Source organism: Pseudorasbora parva, chromosome 4 (assembly GCF_024679245.1).
Source record: "Pseudorasbora parva isolate DD20220531a chromosome 4, ASM2467924v1, whole genome shotgun sequence".
Classification (NCBI taxonomy): Eukaryota; Metazoa; Chordata; class Actinopteri; order Cypriniformes; family Gobionidae; genus Pseudorasbora; species Pseudorasbora parva.
Genome location: NC_090175.1, coordinates 49,784,205 through 49,810,179, shown reverse-complemented (window position 1 = coordinate 49,810,179; position 25,975 = coordinate 49,784,205). Strand labels below are relative to the sequence as shown.

The 25,975-nt window shown below is 41.8% G+C and overlaps 2 protein-coding genes across 3 annotated transcripts in view; one reads left to right on the top strand and one right to left on the bottom strand.

Moving 5' to 3' along the window:
* Positions 1 to 6,796, top strand: part of slc5a10 (solute carrier family 5 member 10) — a 40,107-nt gene extending 33,311 nt beyond the window's left edge. Inside the window, exon 15 of the mRNA XM_067442147.1 lies at positions 5,523 to 6,796. Coding sequence (XP_067298248.1) covers positions 5,523 to 5,719 — 197 coding nt within the window. The 3' untranslated portion in view covers positions 5,720 to 6,796. The remainder of the gene's footprint in view (positions 1 to 5,522) is intronic.
* A 17-nt stretch (positions 6,797 to 6,813) lies between these two features.
* Positions 6,814 to 24,376, bottom strand: grapb (GRB2 related adaptor protein b). 2 transcript variants are annotated; one of them, XM_067442142.1, is made up of 5 exons: positions 23,994 to 24,376; positions 22,044 to 22,141; positions 16,896 to 17,015; positions 9,523 to 9,691; positions 6,814 to 8,188 (listed from the first exon to the last, which is right to left on the bottom strand). In XM_067442142.1, the coding sequence occupies exons 1-5, from the start codon at positions 24,069 to 24,071 to the stop codon at positions 8,009 to 8,011; spliced, it is 645 nt and encodes a 214-aa protein (XP_067298243.1). In that variant the 5' UTR covers positions 24,072 to 24,376; the 3' UTR covers positions 6,814 to 8,008. The 2 variants fall into 2 exon arrangements, with proteins under 2 accessions (XP_067298243.1, XP_067298244.1); XM_067442143.1 differs by lacking the exon at positions 16,896 to 17,015.
* Between the last annotated feature and the right edge of the window lie 1,599 nt (positions 24,377 to 25,975).

Below are 25,975 nucleotides of genomic sequence, written 5' to 3'. Positions count from 1 at the left end.
GGAACTAGCTTCTGAGCCTTCAGCAAGCGATCTGTGTGAACCTGTCTGTCTATTTGGTGTTTTTGTCTGTCTATTATACAAGAAAGCAGAGATTTTCCACCCTTTTTGTTAAATATTACATATATTAACAGAAAAAAGAGAAAATAAATAGATAGAATGGCGAGTGAAAGCAGCAATTTCAGAAAGTGTGTTCCTCCCTGCCCACGCTACATCACGGGCGGGGACACACATCTTCTCTGTGTTGCATGCTTGGGAGCGCAGCATGCCCAGGCAGCCCTCGAGGGGGCTGCTTGCGAGCACTGTGAGCGTATGCCACTGAGAACGCTGCGCTCCCGCCGGGCACTCTTCGAGGAGGGTGCCTCGGCTCGTGTTCCCCGCGGCTCTGGTCCCGCTGCCGCCGAGGCGGAGCGGAGGCTGCAGTCGTGGGGATCACAATTGGATGTTGCAGAGGGGTTAGAGACGGGCGCTGCCTTATCTCTGCCCTCACCTGCTCCATCCAGCGGTTCTTCTCGGGGCATGGAAGCACGCATGGCGGTTTCTTCCCCCCCGAGAGAGCCGCCGGTACTTCATCTGTCCAGCTCTGAGGAGGTGGACGTTGAAAGTATCGATACTGAAGATTCGCCACTTCAGTCCCCTGCTAGTGAGGAGCTAGTTGAGGTTTTGACGCGAGCAGTGGCCAGATTAAACATCGACTGGCCCACTGAAAGATCTGAGGCAGGAAGAAAACGTCATAGTAAGCTAGACGAACGCTTCCTGCCGTCTCGCGCTTCAGAACCTCAGCGACGGGGCCTGCCGTTCTTCCACGATTTGCACACCGAGGTGGCAAGATCGTGGAAGAGACCGGCTTCATATCGTGTCTTCAGCCCGCAGACTTCGGTCTACAGCAACATTTGCGGGCTGAGACAGTATGGTTATGGGGCGATGCCAAAGGTTGAAGAGACGCTTGCGAGCCATCTCTCGCCTTCCTCGGCATCGTCCCTGAAGGCCCCGACTTTACCCACCAGACCTCTAAAAACAACGTCGGCGATGGTGGGTAAAGCGTACTCGGCGGCGGGTCAAGCGGCTGCATGCCTGCACACGATGGCTATCGTGCAGGCATACCAGGCTGACCTGCTAAGGGATTTGGACGGTAGTGATGCTGTGGGGGGTGATATTATCGCTGAATTAAGATCATCAGCCGATCTAGCTCTCCGGGCCACCAAGGAGACGGCCAGATGTGTGGGCCGCTCCATGGCAGCATTGGTGGCTACGGAGAGGCATCTATGGTTAAACCCCACAGACATCAAGGAGAGGGAGAAAGCCTTTCTGCTCGATGCGCCGCTTTCTCCTGGAGGCCTCTTCGGTGACGCAGTTCACACTGTCACCGAGAGGTTCCAGGAGTCGAAAAAGCAAGCTGCGGCGCTCAAGCAGTTCCTCCCTCTCCGGGTCCAGGTCCCTGGGGCTGCTGCTGATACCACCAAGCAGCCCAAGCCGAGTACGAGCTCCTCCTACAGGGCTCAGCAGAAACAGAGCGTCGCTGCCCGAGCTCCCCCTCAGCGTGGGGACGAGGGGCGGCGCTCTCAGACGAGGCCTTCGAGGGGCAGGGCTGATCTGCGGACAGTCCTGATCGCCAAGAAGGCCTCGTCGAAGCGTTCCTGACGCCAGAAGCGTCAGGACGCTGAGGGTGGTTCCCCCCGTAGGGAAACGGTGCTTACCCCTGCCTACGGTACCCGTTTCCCTACGGCACCCTCGGGGGGCCGCGCTGCCAACCCTGCCGCAATGCCGGGGCGCAGTCGGTCTCCGCGGGCCACCCGAGGGTGGTCCACACCCCCTTCGGGGGGTCCCCGAGCAGTCAAGTCAGTTGTTCCCTGCCGGTCCGCCGCTTCAGGGCACTGTGCTTGTTGCTCAAAGTACACCAGAGGCCAGCCTCGAGAGGCTGGTTCCCTTAGTAGATTTTCTAGACGAGTGGAAACGTCTACCAAATATATCTCGTTGGGTCCTGCAGATAATAGAAAAGGGGTACGCCATTCAATTCAGAAGTCGGCCACCTCTTTTCTGCGGTGTCCTGCCTACAGAGGTGGGCCCGGAGCAGGCTCTGGTAATGGCACAGGAAGTAGAGACACTCCTGCAAAAAGGGGCTATAGAGAGGGTTCCCCCTCCCAGCAGGGTGTCTGGCTTTTACAGCCGTTACTTCATCGTGCCGAAGAAGGATGGGGGCTTACGCCCGATATTAGATCTGCGGCTATTGAATCGCTCGGTGGCCAAGCTAAAATTCAAGATGCTTACACTCAGACAGATTGTAACGCAGGTCAAATCGGAGGATTGGTTTGTCACCATAGACCTCAAAGATGCGTATTTTCATGTCTCCATCCTTCCACATCACAGGAAGTTCCTGAGGTTTGCCTTCGGGGGAGAGGCATACCAATATCGTGTACTTCCCTTCGGTCTAGCACTGTCACCCCGCACGTTCACCAAGTGTGTGGATGCAGCTCTGGCGCCGCTGCGTCTACAGGGCATCCGCATACTGAACTATATCGACGACTGGCTGATTCTAGCGAATACAGAGCAGATGGCGGTTCAGCATCGAGATGCTGTTCTCGCCCATATGTCGAAGCTGGGGTTGAGGCTGAACGCCAAGAAGAGTGTGCTTTCTCCGGCTCAGAGAACCACTTTTCTGGGTGTGAACTGGGACTCGGTAATTATGCGGGCGCAATTATCGCCAACACGCATAGCATCGATCCTGGCAGCCGCCAAAGAACAGAAGCTAGGCCGAGCCGTCACTGTGAAACAGTTCCAGAAACTGTTAGGTCTCATGGCAGCAGCGTCCAACGTGATACCTTTTGGCCTACTGTACATGAGGCCACTGCAGTGGTGGCTCAAGACAAAAGGGTTCTCCCCGAGGGGAAATCCGCTCCGCACGATCAAAGTCACGCGGCGATGCCTACGTGCTCTGGTCATGTGGAAAAACCCGGGGTTTTTATCTCAGGGTCCCGTGTTGGGGGCTCATGTTCGTCGCGTAACGCTAACGACAGACGCCTCTCTCACGGGCTGGGGGGCGACCATGAGTGGTCGCTCGTCCCAGGGTCTATGGCAGGAGCATCAGCGGCACTGGCACATAAATCGGCTAGAGATGCTCGCAGTGTTTCTTGCATTGAAACAGTTCCTGCCCGACCTCAGGGGCCACCATGTACTAGTCAGAACAGACAACACGTCCGTGGTGGCCTACATAAACCACCAGGGGGGTCTGAAGTCTCGTCCGTTGGACAAATTGGCACATCGGATCCTCCTGTGGGCCCAAGGGAAATTGCTGTCAATCAGGGCAGTATATATCCCGGGGGCCCTGAATCAGGAAGCAGACAGCCTGTCGAGACAGGGGCCGAGGCCCGGGGAATGGAGACTCCACCCAGAGGTGGTGGAGCTCCTTTGGAAGGTTTATGGGAAGGCAGAGATAGACCTGTTCGCTTCGGCGGAGAATTCTCACTGCCCGCAGTGGTTTTCTCTGACCCATCCGGCCCCGCTGGGGCTGGATGCCATGGTACAGGAGTGGCCGAGGCTGCCTCTGTACGCCTTCCCCCCGATTGTCCTGCTTCCAGGAGTTCTGGAGAGGGTACGCCGGGACGGGGCCCAGGTACTTCTAGTGGCTCCGAACTGGCCGACCCGAGTATGGGTTTCGGACCTGATATCTCTCCTGGAAGGCTCTCCGATGGAGATTCCGACCAGGAGGGATCTACTCTCTCAGGCGGGCGGGAGATTCCTGCACCCACGCCCAGAGATGTGGAAACTGTGGGCCTGGCCTCTGAGGGGGCTAGGCTCATAGAGGAGGGTCTCTCGGCCGAGGTCGTAGAGACCATCCTACACTCCAGAGCTCCGTCCACAAGGAAGCTGTACGCTTTGAAATGGAGACTTTTCTCAGCATGGTGCAGAGAACGCCAGTGGGATCCAGTTAACTGCCCGGTTGGTACAGTGCTGGAGTTCCTGCAGGAGAGGTTCTCTGCAGGGTTGACCCCCTCCACACTTAAGGTGTACGTGGCGGCCTTGGGTGCTGTCCACGTCCCTTGCAGTGGAGTGTCTTTGGGAAGACACCCTCTAATTACACGCTTCCTTCGTGGCACATTAAGGTTGAGGCCAGTTATGCACTCGAGGGTCCCGGCATGGGACTTGGCCATTGTTCTGAGGGGCTTGTCCGGACCTCCGTTCGAACCTCTGGAGGAGGTTTCGGATAAGTTCCTCACCCTAAAAACCATCTTCCTTTTGGCCATATCATCTCTTAAAAGGATAGGAGATATTCAGTCTCTGTCGGTAGAGCCCTCATGTCTAGAGTTTGCGCCAGGGATGGTGAAAGCATTTCTGCATCCCAGGCCGGGTTATGTCCCCAAGGTTCCTACGAGCCCGCGGGGCCCCATCACTCTACAAGCCTTCTGTCCTCCTCCATTTATGACGTCAGACCAGGAAAGATTAAATCTGCTGTGTCCTGTGAGGGCACTGGATACTTATGTCCACAGAGCTGCCCTGTGGAGAAAAACTGAACAATTGTTTGTTTGCTTTGGACCCCCTAAGAAAGGGGCCCCAGTATCCAAGCAGAGGATGAGCAAGTGGGTGGTCGAGGCCATCTCACTTGCTTATGAAGCTACCGGGCAGCCATCTCCACTGGCTGTCCGGGCGCACTCAACCAGGGGTATGGCTGCTTCTAAAGCACTTTTGTCGGGGGCTTCCCTCCATGATATCTGTAACGCGGCCGGTTGGTCGTCTCCTTCTACCTTCGTCAGGTTCTACGAACTAGACCTGGCATCTACAGTAGGGGCACAGGTACTCTCGTAACCGTGTGCGCTTCGGCTTCACACATACGAGACACTTGGTCCTATGGCGATGTGGGTATAAGCGTTCTCACAGCGTTTCGACGCAGCTCGAGTTCCCCGAAAGGGAACGTCTCAGGTTACGTATGTAACCCTAGTTCCCTGAGGGAACGAGACGCTGCGTCGCGTTGCCATACTCCCGGCGTGTCCGTGATCACTTACTTCAGGCTTTATCAGAAGTTAGTTCCTGTTTGTTTTCACGGACGTTTTATAGCTTCCGGTCGATGACGTCATCACGCCGACGATCGATCTTTTTTCCGATGGAGTGGTTCTACAGGCGCTTCACGACGCATTTAAACAGAGGCGTTCTCACAGCGTTTCGACGCAGCGTCTCGTTCCCTCAGGGAACTAGGGTTACATACGTAACCTGAGACGTTTTTGTGCCTTATAACATGTTAAATATGAATATATTTCTTACACCAACCCATCGGAGCACACTTTTATGATAGATGGATGCACATTTTTGGCCTATATATATTTTTCTATATATAACTCTGATTGAATTTTTGAAAGGAGAATATAATTTACACCTAGGATGGCTTGAGGGTGAGTAAATCATGGGGTAATTTTAATTTTGGGGGTGAACTATCCCTTTAAACATGAAAGCACCATGGTATTAGCATCTGATACTATAACTCTACCGCTCCTTTGCCAGTTAATTTCACAGCCAACATTTTTGTTTCAATCTAGGCTGTGAGTCTGTGCGCAGGGGTAAATGTGTCCGCACCGCTGGGTTCTGTAGCCCCCGACCTGGCCGAATTACATCCGGGAATTCATCTCCCATCATTCACAGCATCAGAGAAGATCCCTTCTGGTCTCGCTTCTGCTGTGTCAATGCCATCATTCTCGTGTGCATTAACATATTCCTCTATGCTTACTATGCATAACATACTCAAGCAAACAGTCACACACATCAGATTGTCCTTTTGATACAAGTGCATCACCTAGACGAAACCTTTGGGATTTGATTTGTTACATATGTATGTTAAAAGTACAATTCATTGCAAAACTATTGCATTAGCTGAATTAAGATCATCATCACAAAGGACAGGTTTAGGAAAAATATATAAATAATGATATAAATACATTTAAGTAATTTGGGCTGCATAAAACTACAGCATTTTTTGGATTGTTTTAGTAGGTGTTCAGTTAACTTTTCATGATGCATGTTATACATTTACCTTTGAGAATAGGACAAGTTTTCTCACAGTGCATGTATAAAGCCAATGCACTCAGTAAGATCTTATTTTTGATAAATATGTTCACATTAACTCAAAAAAGAAAACAAAAATCATTACTAGATGTTGGAAATAAATGAAGAGTGATTAAACTGTAATGTTCTGTGCAGCACATCAATGACTGTAATTTGTATCTAATAATTATTTCAACAATAGCGTGAGAATAGCCATAGATGATATGGTTGTAAGAACGGTTTATAAATGATTTTAAGAACAGAAAGTCAGGGTGGATTACATAAAATGCTAGCTGTTGAATATTTGTGGCTATTCATGTTTAACTTTTTGTTTTCTCTTAATTTATATTGTTTTATTGTTCATGTGCAAATGAAAAATTGATACATTAAAATCATGAAGCAATGTGTGAAGAAAGTGTGTTGGGTTTGGAGTGTGTTTGCAGATTTGAAAACATTTGGGGCGAGACTTCATGTGAATAGCAAGAACATATACATTTAGTAAATAAAAGTTTATTTTTCTCAGTGAGTTTAAAGAGACAATATCTGCTCATAAAATACATCCTTACATTGTTTATGCAATATTACACTTGATTGCTATATTTCTACAAAACTTCTAGCTAAAATATCTATCATATGTGAAATGTGTGCAGGCATTCACGAGTCAGCGGTTTGACTGACTCATGTGTTATCACAGTACATGTCAGACCGTTGACATTGCAGCAAAGCTTGCTAATATAGTATACTGTATATTTTACATATCATTGAACAGCAGTTGTGACTGAAAGAGAAAAATAACTGGTCCTCATTTCACACATCATACGGCAAACATGATCTCATGATGATTGTAATAGATAAACTGCAGAAAGACTTACGTCACTCCAAAAATAACTACCTTATTATTGCTCATTTTTATGGTCATCACTTTAACAGGATAGTCCCAAATGTTTTCACATGGCATGTGGATCCAATGTGTGTTTTCCATTGGAACATCAGTTAGAGGTCTTCCTGAACAGACATATGATATGACTGATAACAGTCAAATAACCCTCTCTACTCTACAAAATTAATTGAATTAAAAAATATCCACTTGTCCTACAATACGGTTTTATAATCATCTCAAGTAGCCTATTTAACAACATAAATACATTTGTGTTGGTTTTGTCGATGATTTGTTAAATTATGGTTTTGGAATATATTTTTTTAATTACTAGAGGTCTAAACTAAAATATTTCAGCACTACAGTAAAAAAAAAAATCAAATAATAAAAATCAAATTATTATTATTCTTTTTTTGTAAAGGTTAAGCTTGTAATTTCTGTGTCACTAAACAGAAGTGCAAAAATAAATGCAACAGGATTCCCAGACACTCCCACAACCTGCCAACAGGATGGCCCCACCCTAGACTCACGCCATTGGTCGAGCAAATGTTTTTATAGCACCACAAAACCACAGTGTTTACAAATAAATCAACATGCAAATGATTTTTGATGTTTTTGTCAAGCATCAAGAAAAGAAAATCAATATCAGATTTTCCCAAGTATGTAGAACTTTAATATGAATGTTCACTTTACAAGAGGGAATGTATAGTAGGTGTGAACAAAAATGACATATACTCAATGTCAATACTCCAACTACCTCCATTTTCAAAGTGTTTGAAAGAGGAATAGACAGGAAGCTCACATGATGGATGATCAGTGAGTAAATGTCACTCAACTCTTATCCTGGGGGTTTTACAAAACTGGTTTGTTGACAAGTTAGAATTCCTTCTTGATTTGCTGAAAACGATTAACAAAGAGATTGATGGGCAAATGCTGACCATGACACATAAGGTTTAATCCAAACCTTAATCACCTGATACACCAAACACTGATGCATAGCGCTTAGTTCATCTTCGGATTTATAGAGAGTATGTGTAACTTATGAATAAGTCTCAGGCTCTCATTCAGATGTGTTTAGCTGTACAGGAGGGGATACATGGCTGATATTCAGTGGTAAATGGGCTGCACGTACTCTGGTGGAAACACACCCACTCTTCCACGGCAGCGCCCCCTCCAGCACTGAGCGTCCGAACAGTCCAGCAGGTCGATGACATCACCGCGCAGGAAACGTAGGTGAGTTGCATGATGAGATGTGAAGTCAAAGAGGGCATGTGCATGACGTGGCCTCTGAAACACACACACGCGCGCACACACACACACACACACACACACACCCACACGTTTACTATCTAAATGGGGACATTGCACAGACTTGTATTCTTTTTATGTACAGATAATAGTACATCTTATAACCTAACCCACACCCTAAACCTACCCATCATAGAAAACTTTCATCATTTTTACATTTAAAAAAAAAAGAAGAAAAAACTTAAATAACTTTTTTATACCAGTTTTACCAATGAGGACGTCCCCAAAGGGAGGTTTTTGGAGATTTTGTCAGGTTTTGCTCACTTTTTCAAATTGGTTTGCAAAATATGGTAGGTATGCACACACACCCACCCACACACACCAGGGACATGATAAGAGTGTGCCTGGTTAATTTTGAGTTATAAAAGACATAACTGTGAGAAATAAAATTGCAGTAGTACACTGTAAAAGAAAATTCAGGTCTTCAATTGAAAATGTTCTAGTGACTGATCACATCTGAATTTTTCATTTGGCCAAATTGAATCTCTGTGCATTAAATTGTTAGCCTAGAAATCTAGACGCCCCCTAGCGGCAGCAAATTTAATCTGCCCGCGAGTGTCGTCTAGCAACTCTCAATACCATTCTGAGCTGTAATCGCCTAACTCTTGCCGGGCCAATCACATCGTGTATAGAGTCGGTGGGTGGGGCCATAATGACGTCGGCCGAGTTGCGTTTGCGTGCTTCTAGTAAACACCGAAACTGGCGAACGGCGGCGGTCTTTCGAATCAGCTTTGACCGCGACTCTGGAATACTTGGAGTTAAGCTTTTCTCTGAGAAAAGAACAAAAAACGGCACTGAAGTCATTCTTAAAAAGGGAAGATGTGTTCGGAGTTTTGCTGACCGGATGCGGCGAATGTTTAATCTATCAACGAGCTCTGCTTCACCTTCATTGCTCTGGTTGGTGTAGCACTATCCTATCGCGTGCAGAGGGAGTTTGAAAGACAACCGTTTATCCCGCCCCTCGGATTGAGCCCTGTCAATGGTGAGTTTCCAGACCAAACATCTTGATGTGGGTCTGGCTTGTCAGGCTATTAAATTGCATCAATTCACAGAAATGTATCCAACTGAAAACGTTAGATTTGATCAGTCACTAGAAAATTTTCTAGTGAGCAGGCTCTACGCATGCCTCTTAAGAGCCCTTAACAGGATATGATGTCACGCTCAAGCTAATGAGGTATACACTGAGCCAAGAGATCAAAGTTTGACATTATATCCTTTATGGTCAAACATACTTTCGCTTTGCAAATCGGCAGATCAGAGTTCACCAGAGTTAAATTTGACACCTCAGTAATGATGTTCAAAGCGGCTCTTACAGCGAATGATCCCTCAGGCTCTTGCAGGAAGACGGTCCTCTCTTTGGCAATGCTGTTGATTTTGTAGAAGTCTACCAGCTGGTTGAGGGAGCTGAAGACTTCATCCCAAATGAAGTACTGCCCTAATCCATCTTTCAAAACTCTAAAGTGCTGCACGTGGTCCCCGTAACTAGAGAGAGACAGAGAGAGAAAGGGTTGTTTACCTTCTTGATAAAGGGGTAGATCTTGTCTGGACTTTCCAGTTTATTAAATCTGAACATAAGCGTGTTTTATTAAGTTGTTTTTGCTCAATAAATCACAGTTTGACATTTCAGCTCTCAGCAAGTTCTTGAATCACAATGATGTAGAAGCTCAGTGTTAATAACTTTAATCAAATTAGGCTCTGAACAAGTCTGTGCTTATTCTCCTGCAGATATATTACAGTATATTTTCCTCTCAGAGCAAATGCTCATTTCAGTACATTAAACAGCATAAATATGAATTAATGAATCATGTTTGAGCTGTTTTAAAAGCACGAAAAGCACATTGCACTGACATATCTTAAAATATGTCACTGCTCTTTGATGGCAGTGACTTTTGTCATGTTTTTTTTCAAATGCATGTTTATAAAAGCTTCTTAAATGCCCTAATTAAACTAAGGCCTAATCCTGCCTTAAGCCAAGCCCTGTCTGCAAAACCAGGCCTAAAATTCGAACAATAATCCATTCAGTATACACAGATTAGGCATAATATTATGACCGGTGATGTGAAAAACACTGATTATTTCTTCATCATGGCACCTATTAGTGGGTGGGATATATTAGGCAGCAAGTGAACATTTGTCCTCAAAGTTGATGTTTTAGAAGCAGGAAAAATGGACAAGCATAAAGATTTGAGCGAGTTTGACCAGGGCCAAATTGTGATGCCTAGACGAGCATCTCCAAAACTGCAGCTCTTGTGGGGTTTTCCCAGTCTGCAGTGGTCAGTATCAATCAAAAGTGGTCCAAGGAATGAACAGTGGTGAACCGGCGACAGGGTCATGGGCGGCCAAGGCTCACTGATGCACGTGGGGAGTGAAGGCTGGTCCGTGTGGTCCGATCAAACACACGAGTTACTGTAGCTCATATTGCTCAAGAAGTTAATGCTGGTTCTGTTAGAAAGGTATCAGAATACACAGTTTGTTGTTTATGGGGCTGCATAGCTGCAGACCAGTTAGAGTGCCCATGCTGACCCCTGACCACTGCCAAAAGCACCAACGTGAGCATCAAGCACGTGAGCATCAGAACTTGACCACGGAGCAATGGAAGACAGTGGCCTGGCCTGATGGCCGATTGCGTGTGCGTCACTTACCTGGGGAACACATGGCACCAGGATGCACTATGTGATGACCAACACAATATTAGTCATAATGGTCATAATGTTATGCCTGATCGATGTGTATGCTACAATACAATATCTATATGCATATGCCACTCATTCAAGCTGCAATAATACAGTAGATAACTTGTATGTAAATAAATAAATATATATATATATATATATATATATATATATATATATATATATATATATTTTAGTAACTGTACATTACTGTATACAATATTATTATAATTTTGTTATATAATGCATACATTTTATAATTATTTATTCTTTTTGATCAGATGCATTTGAATTAATTTTAAATATATATATTTTTTGCCTCTCACAACCCTTGTAAATAAAAAATAAAAAAAATAAAAAACTTTTTATTTTATCTTATTTTTTTATGCATGTTTGTTGTAAATTATTCATTTTTCTGCTTTACTGAGAAATGTGCAGACACTGACGCACACCCTGTGCCTACGGCAGGTATCTTTAATCACCTGGTGGCTCCACCCTACCACACCTACTCTTAACCTGTGTGGGTTTTACTCACACACACACAGATGCATATCAGGCCACGCAACACTGCATTGATCATGCTGCTTGTTCAGACAGAAATGGTGACAGAATGAGGAACTGCCTCTGGGGTGTGTGTGTGTGTGTATATGTGTATGTGTATGTGAGTGTGAGTGTGTGTGTGTGCGCGTGCGCGGTGTGTAGTTATATTAAAGATAATCAAAACAGGCATGTTTAGGGAGAGCAAGGCTCAGTCATTTTAATCACAGTCATTACATATGAGCCAACATTAGAACAGACCCACGTTAACAAATCTTAGACTTAGATTCAACATAAACTGTCTCACATTAATTGTATGGTATTTGTGTAGCATTGTACGTTCTGTATTTGCATTAAAGTTTTAATCTGATATGCCCAAAACAATACAAAGAACCCTTTTTGTCATTATCTATAGGTTCAAATCTGCCTAAATACTATTGTTGCATTCAAGACCACACGAGACCAAGACAAGATCAAGACTTTGTGGGGTTGAGACCAAGACAAGACCAAGGCAGGACGAGCCCGAGTCAACACCAAAACTAGACCAGCACTCTTTAAATTCATAGAGATCCACATTACCACCAGAGAAATGACTTATAACTTATAATAAATTACTCATAATAAATATACATATAATAAGACACTATATAGAGCCGTTACCAAACAACAAAATTAATCTTTGAGCTACATAGCTGATACAGAAGATGCATCTAAATTGGTAAATTACAAATACATAAATAATGTTGAGGATAATGTAAAAAAATTAATAAATGATATACTGAATATAGATTGTTATAGCAATATCATGTTTGCAGTCATGCTCAAATTTGTGAAGCACAGATGCCGAACATCTCCGCGTTCTCGTCAGGGCTGCGAAACTCCTCCGCTCCATGGATGAGTCTGGACTGGGCCCGGCAGCACGATCTGCGCAGCGCCACTGACATGGCCCTGCATGCCACAAAAAACACCACACAGGCTATTGGGGGGAGTAGGGTCAGCCTGGTAATGCTTGCGCTCCACCTGTGGCTCAACTTGATGGAGATCAAGGACGCTGATAAGACCACCTTCCTTAACTCCCTCATCGCTACCACTAGTCTCTTTAGCCATGCAGCGAGCAGATTCGCTGAGCGCTTCACTGAGGCACAGAAGTCTTCGCAGGCCATGCGGAAGTTCTTGTCAAACCGCTCCAGCTTTGCTTCAGGTCACTCAAAGAACGTGCTGACCCAGCAGCCAACCAAACCAGCCCTGCCCAGCAGTTGACACCAGACCATTCCCCCACCGCCAGGGACCCCAGCCTAGGGAAGCCTTCCTGAGCCAATTGTAACAAGGAAGAGAAAGGGGTCTTATCTTGCTGTGGCCGGACCACCCCCGAAAAGAGCTCATGTTTCCCCCAGCGCCCTTATTTAATTCAGGCGGCTGGAAATGTTCCATTTGCAACCAAAAGGCCCATTCCAGTTCACACACCCTCACAAACAACGCTGTTTTTACAGCGAGCTAAATAAAATATTTTAAACAAAAGAGCATTTTTCCTCTACTAAACCCTTTAGCAGTTGGTCCCATCTCACGGTCAACCACCTCAAATCTTTAGAAAACCCCTAGCCACTTGGGCCAAGGCTTGAAAAGCCATCACCGATGGGTCAGAATGGATTTTGAATATAATAAAACAAAGTTGCTCTCAGACCTCCATGCTTTCGAGCCATGGTCAACACATCAACATGGCTCTGCACTGAAGTCTTAAATCTACTAGCGAAGGGAGCTATAGAGGCAGTTCCCCCCTCATAGAGCGAGTCAGGCTTCTACAGCTGCTACCTCCTCATGCCGAAAAGGGATAGTGGCCTCAGGCCTATCCTGGATCTCAGAAACCCTCATGAGACGGACATTCAGGATGTTAACAGCCAATCCTGTGGCTAATTCGCAAAGATATAGCCTGACAAGCCAGACCCACATCAAGATGTTTGGTCTGGAAACTCCCCATTGACAGTGCTCAATCCGAGGGGCGGGATAAACGGTTGTCTTTCAAACTCCCTCTGCATGTGATAGGATAGCACTACAACCAACCAGAGCAACATTAAGCGGAGCTAGTTGATTGATTAAACTTTCGCCGTATCCGGTCGGCAACACTCCGAACACATCTTCCCTTTTTAAGAATGACTTCAGTGCCGTTCTTTGTTCTTTTCTCAGAGAAAAGCTTAACTCCAAGTCTTCCAGAGTCGCGGTCAAAGCTGATTCGAAAGACCACCGTTCGCCAGCTTCTGTGTTTACTAGTAGGTAGCACGCAAGCGCAGCTTTGCCGTCATTATGTTATGCCCCGCCCACCGACTCTATACTTGATGTGATTGGCCTGACCAGAGTTTGGTTTTTACAGCTCAGAAGGTATTGAGAGTTGCTATACGACACTCGTGGCAGTAGATTAGATTTGCTGCCGCTAGGGTGCATCTAGATTTCTAGGCTAGCAAAGATGCATACTTTCACATCCAAATAGTAAACAAACCTCTAGATTTATTTACACCATGTTTAACAAAAATGGTTCATACCACATTGTTTTCAGCATTGTACTTGGTATATAATACAGTCATCTCTAAATATATATTTTTTCAATGTTTTTCTCAAAGTTACACAATAATTAAATAACTATGCCACAAAACAGCTGTTCATCAGCTACTGAGCACATTCCCAGAGGGTTCATTAGGTACTATAGGAGGAGGTCAGTCGACATACAGTATTGTTCAAAATAATAGCAGTACAATGTGACTAACCAGAATAATCAAGGTTTTTAGTATATTTTTTATTGCTACGTGGCAAACAAGTTACCAGTAGGTTCAGTAGATCAGTAGCGGCAGCAAATCTAATCTGCCCGCGAGTGTCGACTAGCACCTCTCAATACTCTTCTGGGCTGTAAAGGCAAACTCTGGTCGGGCCAATCACATTGTGTATAGAGTCGGTGGGCGGGGCTTAACATAATGACGACGGCCGAGTTGCGTTTGCGTGCTTCTAGTAAACACAGAAACTGGCGAACAGCGTTCTTTCGATTCAGCTTTGACCGTGACTCTGGAAGACTTGAGTTAAGCGTTTCTCTGAGAAAAGAACAAAGAACGGCACTGAAGTCATTCTTAAAAAGGGAAGATGTGTTCGGAGTTTTGCCGACCGGATGCGGCGAATGTTTAATCTATCAACGAGCTCCGTTTCACCTTCGTTGCTCTGGTTGGTGTAGCGCTATCCTATTGCGTGCAGAAGGAGTTTGAAAGACAACCGTTTATCCCGCCCCTCGAAATTGAGCCCTGTCAATCGTGAGTTTCCAAACCAAACATCTTGATGTGGGTCTAGCTTGTTATATATACACTTTGAGGTACTAATAGGTACAAAGGTGTTCATTTTCCACAGTGACAGCTTTTGTAACTTTGTGTGTTTATATTAGCATTAATATTAGTTTCTAAAAAAAATCTAACCATTTTTATACTAAAGTTCTGTAAATGTTGATTGACCTAAAAATTTAACACATTATTATTACTATATTTCTCTCTTTCCCTCTCCTTTCTTTCTTGCTTGCTTTCGTCTTCCCTCTCCATTACACACATGTAAATACACACAGAAACATCTGTGCTAGCCTCAGGTACTCAAGCTTGTTAAGAGGCACTACTCTAATAATATGTGACTGTGTTGGATTCATTATGCTGCAATTGTGTTGCAACTATCCCTCGATTTCTCTTTCTATTTCCTTCTCTCGGTCTCAGTAGAATTTCACGTTTTGGGTCAGGCCTTTAGAGGGGTAAAGCAAAGCGATCTAAAAATAATCTTTGCGTGTCCACCCTCCCAACGCATGCCAACTTTTTCAATAGAATTCTGCTATGAGTTGTGAATAAGAGAAGAAAAGAAAAGAAAAGGTGTTGAGGCAAAGGCAAACATTATTATTAACAAACATAATTGATATAACCAACTCCCTAACAATGAATATAACCTGAAATCATGCAGCCTATTACTATTAAGAAATCACCTATGCCTCAGGTATGCTTAATTTTGGGTCTCACACGCAGCAGTGTCCGCACAGCTTTCAAAGCATAGTCAACCGCGGATAAGCATGGATGGCCAAGTTCAACACATGCGCAGTACAATTTTTTTATACTCTACCAGACATCGGAGGGCAGCACTGAGTTGTGTCATCAACAGGACATTCGCTCAGCTGGATCGAAGAAGAAAAGTAGTGGATCAACCCATTTCAACATAGAAAAAAAATAAAAATAAATGCACAAATGCTCATCAAGTTCCCCATTCAGTGTTTTCCTTCTCCTGTTTCAAGCGTGTTGTTTTTGAAGCACTCTTTTCGCAATATAAAACAGGTAGTTTACCCAACACCGCTTTCAAATAAAAGCTGAAACCTTTTTATGCTTTTTGGCCGTTTTTAAAAAAAAAGTTATGCATTTTTGCCGTTCATTTACATGACAATGGTGTTTTGGTGGCCTGCAAACTTAAACTTTTGAAAACGGGTTTAAAGTCCATTTAATCTAAAAAAAAAAAAGAATTTGTGAAAATGTCTTTACAAAAATGGCATCCACTACTGGCCTGGCATGAATAATATAGCATGTTTGGGATCTGTGTGAACGGAGATCATTTTGACGAGATTGTGAAAACTTTTTTTTGTACATAGTTGTCATGTAAACGTACCCTAAGTCAGATCTAAAGTCCACAATATCATAGAAACTTAAAGTCACTATGAAATCAAAATTTTTGTTTGTTATGGATTATTGCATTTTTTTTTTTTAATATTAATTCATGTGCCCCCATAATCCTTGAAAATAACTTCCCCTGCAAAGACTCTAAACTTCTGTTTCGTGCCATGAACTTTAATAGGCTCTTTCAAATTGAGCCAGAGGAAATTCCGCCAAAATACGCACTGACTCGACACCATCAAAACTAACACAGACCTAGACATAGAACGGCTGAAAAAGAAATCAGAAAACCGGAAAGCATGGCAGGAGGCGGCCCATAGGATCGCCAAGAGCCGGATTCAACTGAATGGCTAATCATCATCAAATTGGGCAAGTAAATAACCACTTAGCAACCATGCAGAACATTCTAGCAATCTGAACTGTGTATATACATACAGTACATACATACACAGTAGTGACTTCTTAGAAAGTGTTATGAATACTACTTTTTGCTTGGCATATTAAAAGGTTTCAGTTTCCACCAGGAGAACTCTGAACTGTTTAAATAGGTTCCGGAGTGCTGGGAGCAAAAGATTACATCACTGCAAAACGCTACCATGCACTCCACTCTAATTAGAGTGTATTAATGAAGAGCCAGATAGGGTAACAAGGACACACATTAGCACACACGAATATGCAAGTGCACTCATGTCTGCTGCCGACATTTGCAGCACACGCAGGGAATAATAATAACAAGTCTTTATTTTGAACATGAAGTGTAGATGTGTGTGGAAGAACAGTGAAAGTAGGTTTGATTTGTAGGGTGCATCTGACCTGACAGACACAGAGAACTCTCCTGGTGTACTCTCGCTCTCCCTAATAAGAAACGCTCCACACTCCAGCGGTCTCAGGCGGTTTTCTGCAGCCTGTCGTGATATTCCACCCACAAACCACCTGCAAAATACAAGCTCATCTGTCAGTTTAACATCGTATTGTATATTTATAAACTGAAAGGGGGCTACTGGTAAAAAAAAAAATACTATATGATATATATATTTAGGTTCTTTGATCAATTAAAAAAAAATCCAAAAAGATTAGTTTTCACTAGTACAGCTGTGAAGAACAGAACAGGAGAAATTCTATGTTTTAAGTCAAACCAGAAAGCAAAATTATTATTTTTATTACACTGAAAAATTGACGTGTGGTTCAGGCGCAGTTGACCTCTTCCCAGCATGCATCGGGATATGAATAATTAATATGGTTGCATTGTTTGATCTTTTGCCAGTTTTATTTTGCTTTGTTGTTGTCACGTTTAGTATGTTATTGTCTTGTGATATCAGGTTGAGTTTATTCCTCTAATACAATGATAAGCTGATTTTGTGTGTTTTATGTTGAGGTGTACAATATGTGATGTTAATATTATGTTATTATTACATGTAAATATAATGGTAACTTTTGTTTTTAAAATTGTACACAAATTTAAAAAAAAAAAAACATAGCGATCAGGCATAATATGACCCCTTCCTAATATTGTGTTGGTCCCTCTTTTACTTTTGAAACAGCTCTGACCTGTCGAGGCATGGACTCCACTGGACCCCTGAAGCTGTGCTGTGGTATCTGGCACCAAGATGTTAGCAGTAGATCATTTAAGTCCTGTAAGTTGCAATGTGGGGCCTCCATGGATCTGACTTTATCATTTTTTATCATTTTATCATCAGCACATCCCACAGATGCTCGATTGGATTGAGATCTGGGACATTTGGAGGCCAAGTCATCAAACTCATTGTTGTGCTCCTCAAACCATTCCTGAACCACTTTTGCTTTGTATTTGGCTTATTATCCTGCTGAGAGATGCCACAGCTGCCAGGGAATATTGTTTCCATGAAAGCGTGTACATGGTCTTCTTCTGTAATGCTTAGGTAGGTGGTACATGTCAAAAGTAACATCCACATGGATGGGAGGACTGAAGATTTCCCATCCCCATTCCCTCCCCGACGAGCATCAGTGAGTCTTGGCCGCCACTGACCCTGTCGCCGGTTCACCACTGTTCATTCCTTGGACCACTTTTGATAGATACTGACCACTGCAGACCGGGAAAACCCCACAAGAGCTGCAGTTTTGGAGATGCTCTGACCCAGTCATCAAGCCATCACAATCTGGCCCTTCTCAAACTCGCTCAAACCCTTATGCTTTCCCATTCTTCCTGCTTCTAACACATCAACTTTTTTCAGCACAAAATGACCAAATTTATCCATAAAATAAAATTTCCAGAACACTTTGTTCACACAATTCCTTGAAGAATTAAGACTTCGATGTTATTTCAGGTTTTTAAAAATGCAAGTGCTTGCATGATATAGGGTGAAAGAACACTGCATGAACGTGTTCTGCCATCTTAATAAGTAGTTTTAGCTGTATTGACCGTAAGGCAATGTTTAATCTCATTAAATCCTACTTTTCAGATCCTGAATTTTAACTGACTCATCCTTTCAGTTAAAGATGACTGGTAGGTTCTCAGTCATAAACTGCTTTATTTAGGTCAAGCCACAGCATGTTTGCTATGGGCTTTGGTTTGGACTTCGATCTTTGCTAATCCATCTTTAGAAGAATCTCAATCATCCACTTCATGTTAAAACTGAAGTGTAGGATGTCCTTATCTAGCAGATGTCCTTACCTAGCAGTTTCAGTCACACCATCGGGAAGGCCACACCACAGCAATTTGTGAGTCATATGACATCACAGTGAGGTGTAATAATGGGAAATCCCTACATTTGTACAGATGAAGCTACTCCGAAAAATCTGTCACAGCTTTATTGTAAAATACATATAATCCTGCACCCAACCCTAAAACTCCAGCTGTGCATCCAGCAGCACAATTCCAAGGTCAGGACTGATGCAATCGATATCCACCTTTTTCATCACAAATACAACATTCAGAACCACAGAAAACTATACCTTCTGGACCACAATGAAAACACATACAATAACACTTTCCCCTCCTCTCCTAATGCATTCCATTGCAAAGAATACTGAGAATATCTTGCTCACGCATGTAACCCTCGTTCCCTAAAGAAAGCCATGGGTCTGCAAAATTTGCATTGCATAACTCTGCCCCACCTCATGGGTATATAAAGAGCTACGCGTGCAATCTCACATTATGTTTACCTGCTGAAGAGCCGAAGCTGAGTGCCCCGGGCGTACCAGCGGCACAGCTGTTGTGGTATGGGGAGGTGAAGTCTCTGTTCCCTGACGAGTTACGTCAGTTACTGACGGACCTCCCTGCTGTAAGATTACCACGAACGATTGGCTAGGCCCAACGCCAATTCCAAGATACACTGGGAAACATAGTGGTCCGACCACGGGGTGAAGGTTTGATGGCAGGCCCGAGTGACTGGGACCAAGAGAGCGCCTTGCTGCCATGCCCATCTGGAAAATCAATCGTGAAGCCAGTTCTGAAGTGGCCTTATTTAAAGCAGTCAGAGCGGCGTGACCACCACGGCAATGTGCTAGAGGGGGCTGTGGCCCGTGGAAGATCCATCAGGTTGTTCCACACTGTGACCCTCAGATGACCTTGATCACCAGCCAAAGTATCCTCTCTTGTGGAGGGGATAGATTGGGGTGTGGTGGAGGGGACTCTACCTCCTAGACAGAGGTCATGGAGTCTCAATCGCAACCAGTTGCGCTATACAAATTCTGCAGACCCATGGCATTTTCATTCCATTGGCTTGTTTTGTAGATCTTGAAGATGATTGGCTTCCAAGCAAAACCCCTATTCCATCAGTAACTGTCATAACTTGAAGTAGTGTACTGACTGAAAGGGAACTACAGATTAGTGTTAATTTCGACAGTCGAGACAAGATGAAATATGTTCGTCAACAACCTTTTTTTCCATGACTAAGACTGCACCAATGTCCAAAAACGCTGACTAAAGCTAATTTAACATGCATTATTGTAGACGAAAAAGGACGAGACTAAAATGTTTTGCATAAAATAAAAACTAAGATAAAATCTCTCTTCCTTTTCGTCTAAAATCGTCTCTTCTTGTTCATCACAAACACCAGAGCTGTTATGCCTTCAAAATATTTTGAATGAGTTCGCCCTGTTGCTCAAGTACAGGTCGCGGCGCGCGGTCACGTGGCTCATGGAGCTCTCAATAGTTCCACACAAGCCAGCGCTGTCAGTACATTTGAATAGATAACAGCTTCACTACGGGTAAACAGTAATAAACATTTTGAGGAGATGTTTTGGTAGTAAAAACTATTTGTGCAATAATTAAATATTTTATATTATTTATATTGTTTATATTACACTTAAAATATTTTTTTCTAAAATATTTATTATTTACTGGAAGTAAATAAATATTAGAGTCATTTTGTGGCTGGAAATACAAGCAAATACAATTTAACCCAAGAAAAGTTTAAGTGCTTAAAAAGGCAAAATTTTCCCATATGTACAGTAGGCAATATAGGCTATACACTGTAAAAAAAATATTTAGAAAAAAAGTTACCTGCTTGCCTTAAAATTTTAAGTTCATTGAAATTAAAATTTTGAGTTAATACAATGAACATTTTTTGAGATTCGACAACGTTTACTAAGATTTTATAAGCATATTCCGTAATTGTGTGTTTTATTTCTGATGACGCAGTGAAACATGCCAAATAGTGCTATTTTCATGATTTATCACATTTTTATGTTTCAGATTCAATAATATTTTGAGTTTCTATTTATTAAACAAATTTCCTTCATTGTATCAACTCAAATTTTTAATTTCAATAAACTCTAAATTTTAAGGCAACCAGGTTACTTACTTTTTTAAGTTAAACCAACAAAAAGCAACACATTTTTTTTACAGTGTATGAATTGATACTGATTGAAATCAATAAATTTAACAAAGTTGCATTTTGCATTCAACAAAAATCATTCATCAAGTGTATTTTGTCTGGTAATTATGACATTTATCAATATTTGAGATGTGCGAAACAGTATTTGACTGAAATGGCATTAGAAATAATCTCAGAATTATTTATTTAAAAAAAGGCTAAAATGTTTTAATTACAACTTGACTAAGATATATTGAGTTTTCTTTTGACTAAAACTAGAATAAAAGGACAAGACTTTTAGTCGGCTAAAACTTGACTAACTAAAAAAGATATGTGAATGACTAAATATGACAAAAACTAAAAAGGACTAACAAAACATTTATATTTTTATGCCTTTTGGCTGTTCATTTAGCTATACAATGCCATTTTGGGGGCCTGAAAACGAAAGACTTTTCAAAATGGGATTCAAAGTGCAATTATTGAAAACTTTTACCATTATTGTCTCTGTGTAAACTACAACAACATGAATTTGTAAAAAATGGTGTTTAGTCTATGCACTGTAAAAAATTATTTAGAAAAAAAGTTACCTGGTTGCCTTAAAATTTTGAGTTCATTGATATTAAAATTTTGAGTTAATACAATGAACATTTTTTTTGAGATTTGACAACCTTTATTAAAATATTATTAAAAAATTTTGTAAGCATATTCCGTAACTGTGTGTGTTTTATTTCTGACGACGCCGTGAAACATGCCAAATAGTGCTATTTTCATCTATTTTCATCAGTGCTATTTATCCTTTTTTTATGTGGTTCAGATACAATAATATTTTGAGTTTCAATAAACTCAAAATTAAGGCAACCAGGTCACTTACTTTTTTAAGTTAAACCAACAAAAGCCAACTTTTTTTTTTCAGTGTAGGAGCGTAGTGTTTCTTTACAAAGTGACATCGCAGGCGGCATATATACAGCGTGTTTAGTTGTTTTCATGGATCTGTGTGAACAGGGATCATTTTGACAACTTGAATGGTTTATAGTTTTAATTATCATGTGACTAAAACTACAAAATGTATTTCTATTAATTACGAGGTACATACAGAACAGAAGATGACTGCAAAAGTTTCCCAGCACATGCTAAATTAGATGAACTTTGGTCATGTGATACTTACGTGTGAGGTCTTACATTGATATAGTTTTTCGGTACATATCCCCGCCTACCCAACAGCTCAGCTGTGTACCAGTTTGGATCGTCGTCCATGTTCGTCACCTAAAAAAAGCAAAAAAGCTAAATCGAGATGTCCACTATCATCTTAGATAATGGTCTAGGCCAGGGGTGGGGAATGTTGATCCAGAAAGGCCACTCTCTTGCAGAGTTTAGCTCCAACCCTAATCAAACACACCTGAAGCTAATCAAGGTCTTCATTACTGATGCTACAGGCAGGTGAGTGTTTCCTTTTCAGGGTTTGAGCTAAACTCTGCAAGAGAGTGGCCCTCCAGGATCAACATTCCTAACCCCTGGCCTAGGCCAAGGTTTGCCATGGGGGTCTGTGAAATTATGAAAATCGAATAATCTTAATGATAATCTTAAATTAATATAATAAATATAATTATAAATATCTATTTATAATAAAAAAATAATGGTCTCAAAATTGTAAAATATTTTAAAATTACTTTTAAAAAATATTTTACTTTGTTGTTATTTTAAATAATTATTAAATTAAAGTAAGTATTTACTCTATTTTTTTTTTAAATAACACATATTAAAATAGATTAATTAATTTGTTGAACTTTGTTGAACTATTTAAATAACTGGTTACATTCTTCAGATTCTTTCATCTTTATTTGTGTTCAATAGAAGAAAGAAACTCATAGGGGTTTGAAACAGCATGAGGGTGAGTAAATGACAGAATTTTTATTTCTGTGTGAACTATCCCTTTATGAATGGTTATTGAACTTTCTGCATATGCTTTTCAAAAATGCTCTGGGAGTATACTATATTTAATTTACCAGAAAATAACTGTAAAAATAGCTGTAAATCTCTTGCTTAACCATTTAAAAGTATTTGATTAATAGGACTGGAAATTTAAACAACTTGTCCTGTACCATGTTAACTATGTAGCAGTCCCAGATAACAAATTTGGTAATCAAAAACAAAAAAACAGTTTGCAAACCAATGCAAATGACCTGCTTTCCGCTTAAGTTCAAATATTGCATAAACAAATGGCTGACTACAGTGGTGTAGTAAATACAGTCAACCCTGAGGAATATTTACAGTTTTCCTTCATTTAACAGACAGGGCTTAGATTTAACCCGGTTTAGACTTTAGTTCACTATAAGTAGCAATTTAAGTAGCTTTTATAAACATGCCTTAGAAAAAAAAAAAGAAAGAAGAACATTCCTGGTGTGAATTATTGAGACAAAACAATGGCACTGACATTGTGTAATTGTATAGTGGCATCTAACGGCAAGGTTGTGAATTGCACTTTCGAAGCGGATAGAGAAGCTACGGTGGCCGACACTGTACAATTATGTCATCGTTTGAGACAGCAGAATGTCGCTAGCGCTCTGTAGAGCAGTTTATCTGTTTATCCGCTACTGTAGAAACATGGCGGTGCAAAATGGTGACTTCACTGTAAGGGAACCCGCGGTGTATGGAGATAGAAAGGGCTCATTCAAAGGTAATAAAAAATAACAGTTTATTATTTAAGGTCTTTATGCACCACTGAAAACATAGTTATGTACATTATGTTGCATTTCTGTCAAAAAATCATCATAAATATTACACACTGCATCAATGCAAGCTGTTTTTTTACAAACAGCTCAAACATTTTAAACTAGGCTTAAGCCTTGTCTGTAAAACCAAGGGCATGTATATAGGACACATTTAAAATATCTTCACACAAGAATGATATCTTACTGTACCTTCCCACAAGCTTCTCAGCTACATAAATCTCCACCCATTAATGCAAATATCCAATCTGAAATAGATGCTAAAGCACTGATGCACACACTGATCAAATATTTTCTGCAAAGATCCAGCATGCACACTATAATCCTTATAGTGTTATCCAAGTGTTCACAGTGAACTATTGCATCCACACATACACACTCCGACTCACCTTCAGGATGTCACCCTTCTGGAAACTGAGTTCATCAAATTCACTCGCTCTGAAACTGTAAAGTGCCTCAGCCTCCATTAGAGAAAGAAGAGAAAACAGGCAGTGAAGTGGAGATGAGACCTGGATGAAGACAAAAAAGGGGATATGAAAGGACAAGCACAAATGGAAAGAGATTTAAAAATGTAAAATAAAAAATTATAATTAAAGGATGGAGTATGGAGATGTAGAATGGAGAGGGTGAGTGAGAAAAATAATCTGCGGAGAAGGATGATGAGTTCAGCGCAGAAAAACTGGAGCGACAAAAACATTGAGTGGAAAAATGAGGAAGAAAAATGTTGATAGAGAAACGGAGAGAATATGTGTGTCTGCCAGAGTACAGCTGTGCAGTGGAGGGGGAAGGAGAGAGAGAGAACAAGAGAGAGAGAGGGAGAGAAGAAAGAGAACATTAAAAATGTGAGCGGAAAAGCAGTGACCAGATCAGAACATCACATGCTTTTAGTTACATTTTTCAAATGGCCCAAATATAGGCTAATGAAATATAATTCCACTACAGAAAAATGTAGTCACAAAGACACTTGAGTACATTTATATTTCCTATGGTCTTATGTTGGCTTGACAAGTTTCTTATGAAACTACATTTAGTCAGTATCTCCTCCTAGAGCTTTAAAGCTACAGCCACTTTCATTGAGGTGGTCAAAACCATTATACAATAGGCCACCTCTAACAGAGTATTTAAGCTTCATCCAACAAGTATCTACCTAACAAACAATTAGCTTAGAACACGTTAAAATATGCTAGCAACATGCAACTCCATACAAGCAATGTGCTAAGACATGCAGGCAGCATACTAAATCATGCTAGCAACATGTTAAAACATAGTTCAAACATGCTAGCCTAAAGCATACTAGCAGCATGATAAATATGTGCTAGCAACATGCTAATTTATGGCAGTAACATGCTATTGTTATTCTTATTATAAGTCTACACAAAATAATATTTATACAAAATGTGTTTTTTACACTGGTTTATTTTAAATTCTTAATTCATATAATATGAATAACGTAAGGATTATTTACCATACAACTAAAATTCATAAATCGAAAAAGGATCATTTTTTGAGTGTATATAGGCTACTGTAGATGAGTTGGACTAAAAAGCTGTCAAAAAAGTGTTCAGCATACATCTAGAAATAGAACGGACTTATAATAAATTAAGCTTGGAAAAAAGGCTAAAAAGGGGTACTTCAGCGCTGGAAATATGAATCTGTATTTAAACTGGGTCATTAATGTAGTAGAAATGTGAATTTATTTTTGAATTTGGTGCCTTCTAGACTGAGAAAAGACAGAAAATGTATTTTTGTCTGATGGGGAGGAAAGACAACAATTCCCAGAATGCTTCGCTGCCCTGTGAGGCCATTCCCAAAGCCACCGCTCCTAGATTACTGTGACTGAGTTGGAGACACTACAATTAAAAACTGAACGTGTCTGTTCAATATAATGATCGAGTGAGTCTCACAGCACTAACTCAGATTAGGAGTCAGATTACATTTAACGTCATAAATGAGCCGATAAGCTCATGATGAGAGCTGAGGTAATCGCGACTACATTCGCGGCATACATTCACAACGCGTGTTCAGTCTGGCGTGTTTTCAGTTCATGCCTTTGGAATCTTAACTTTCTTAGAAATTAATTTGAGAAGTTAAAACACTTACATTGCTCAGCGCCCGATCCGTTAATATGAATGCCTGCAGTTGCAAGCTGTGCTGTGAGTGTGATCTCCATCCCCCATGCGGGTTGAAAACATGCGGAAATGGCTCCCTCTGCTGGCTGTAGTCTTTAGCCGCTGGCCAAAAATTCCAAAGATGCCGCAAATATCATCAATTTGCTTCACGGGAGGAATTTTTCCGGAAATAAAATGCATAAATCTCTTGTCTCAGGGGGATATGAGGGGGGAAAGCACAATCATTTTAATTATACTCCAGG

Excerpts from the sequence above, each read along its gene's own strand:
- grapb (XM_067442142.1), bottom strand. The coding sequence starts at position 24,071 with ATGGAGGCTGAGGCACTTTACAGTTTCAGAGCGAGTGAATTTGATGAA. Across the intron at positions 9,692-16,895 it reads GAGTTCTCTGTGTCTGTCAG|TTACGGGGACCACGTGCAGC; the intron begins GTCAGATGCACC and ends GTCTCTCTCTAG. Across the intron at positions 8,189-9,522 it reads AGCCTGAGGGATCATTCGCT|AGGCCACGTCATGCACATGC; the intron begins GTAAGAGCCGCT and ends TGTGTGTTTCAG.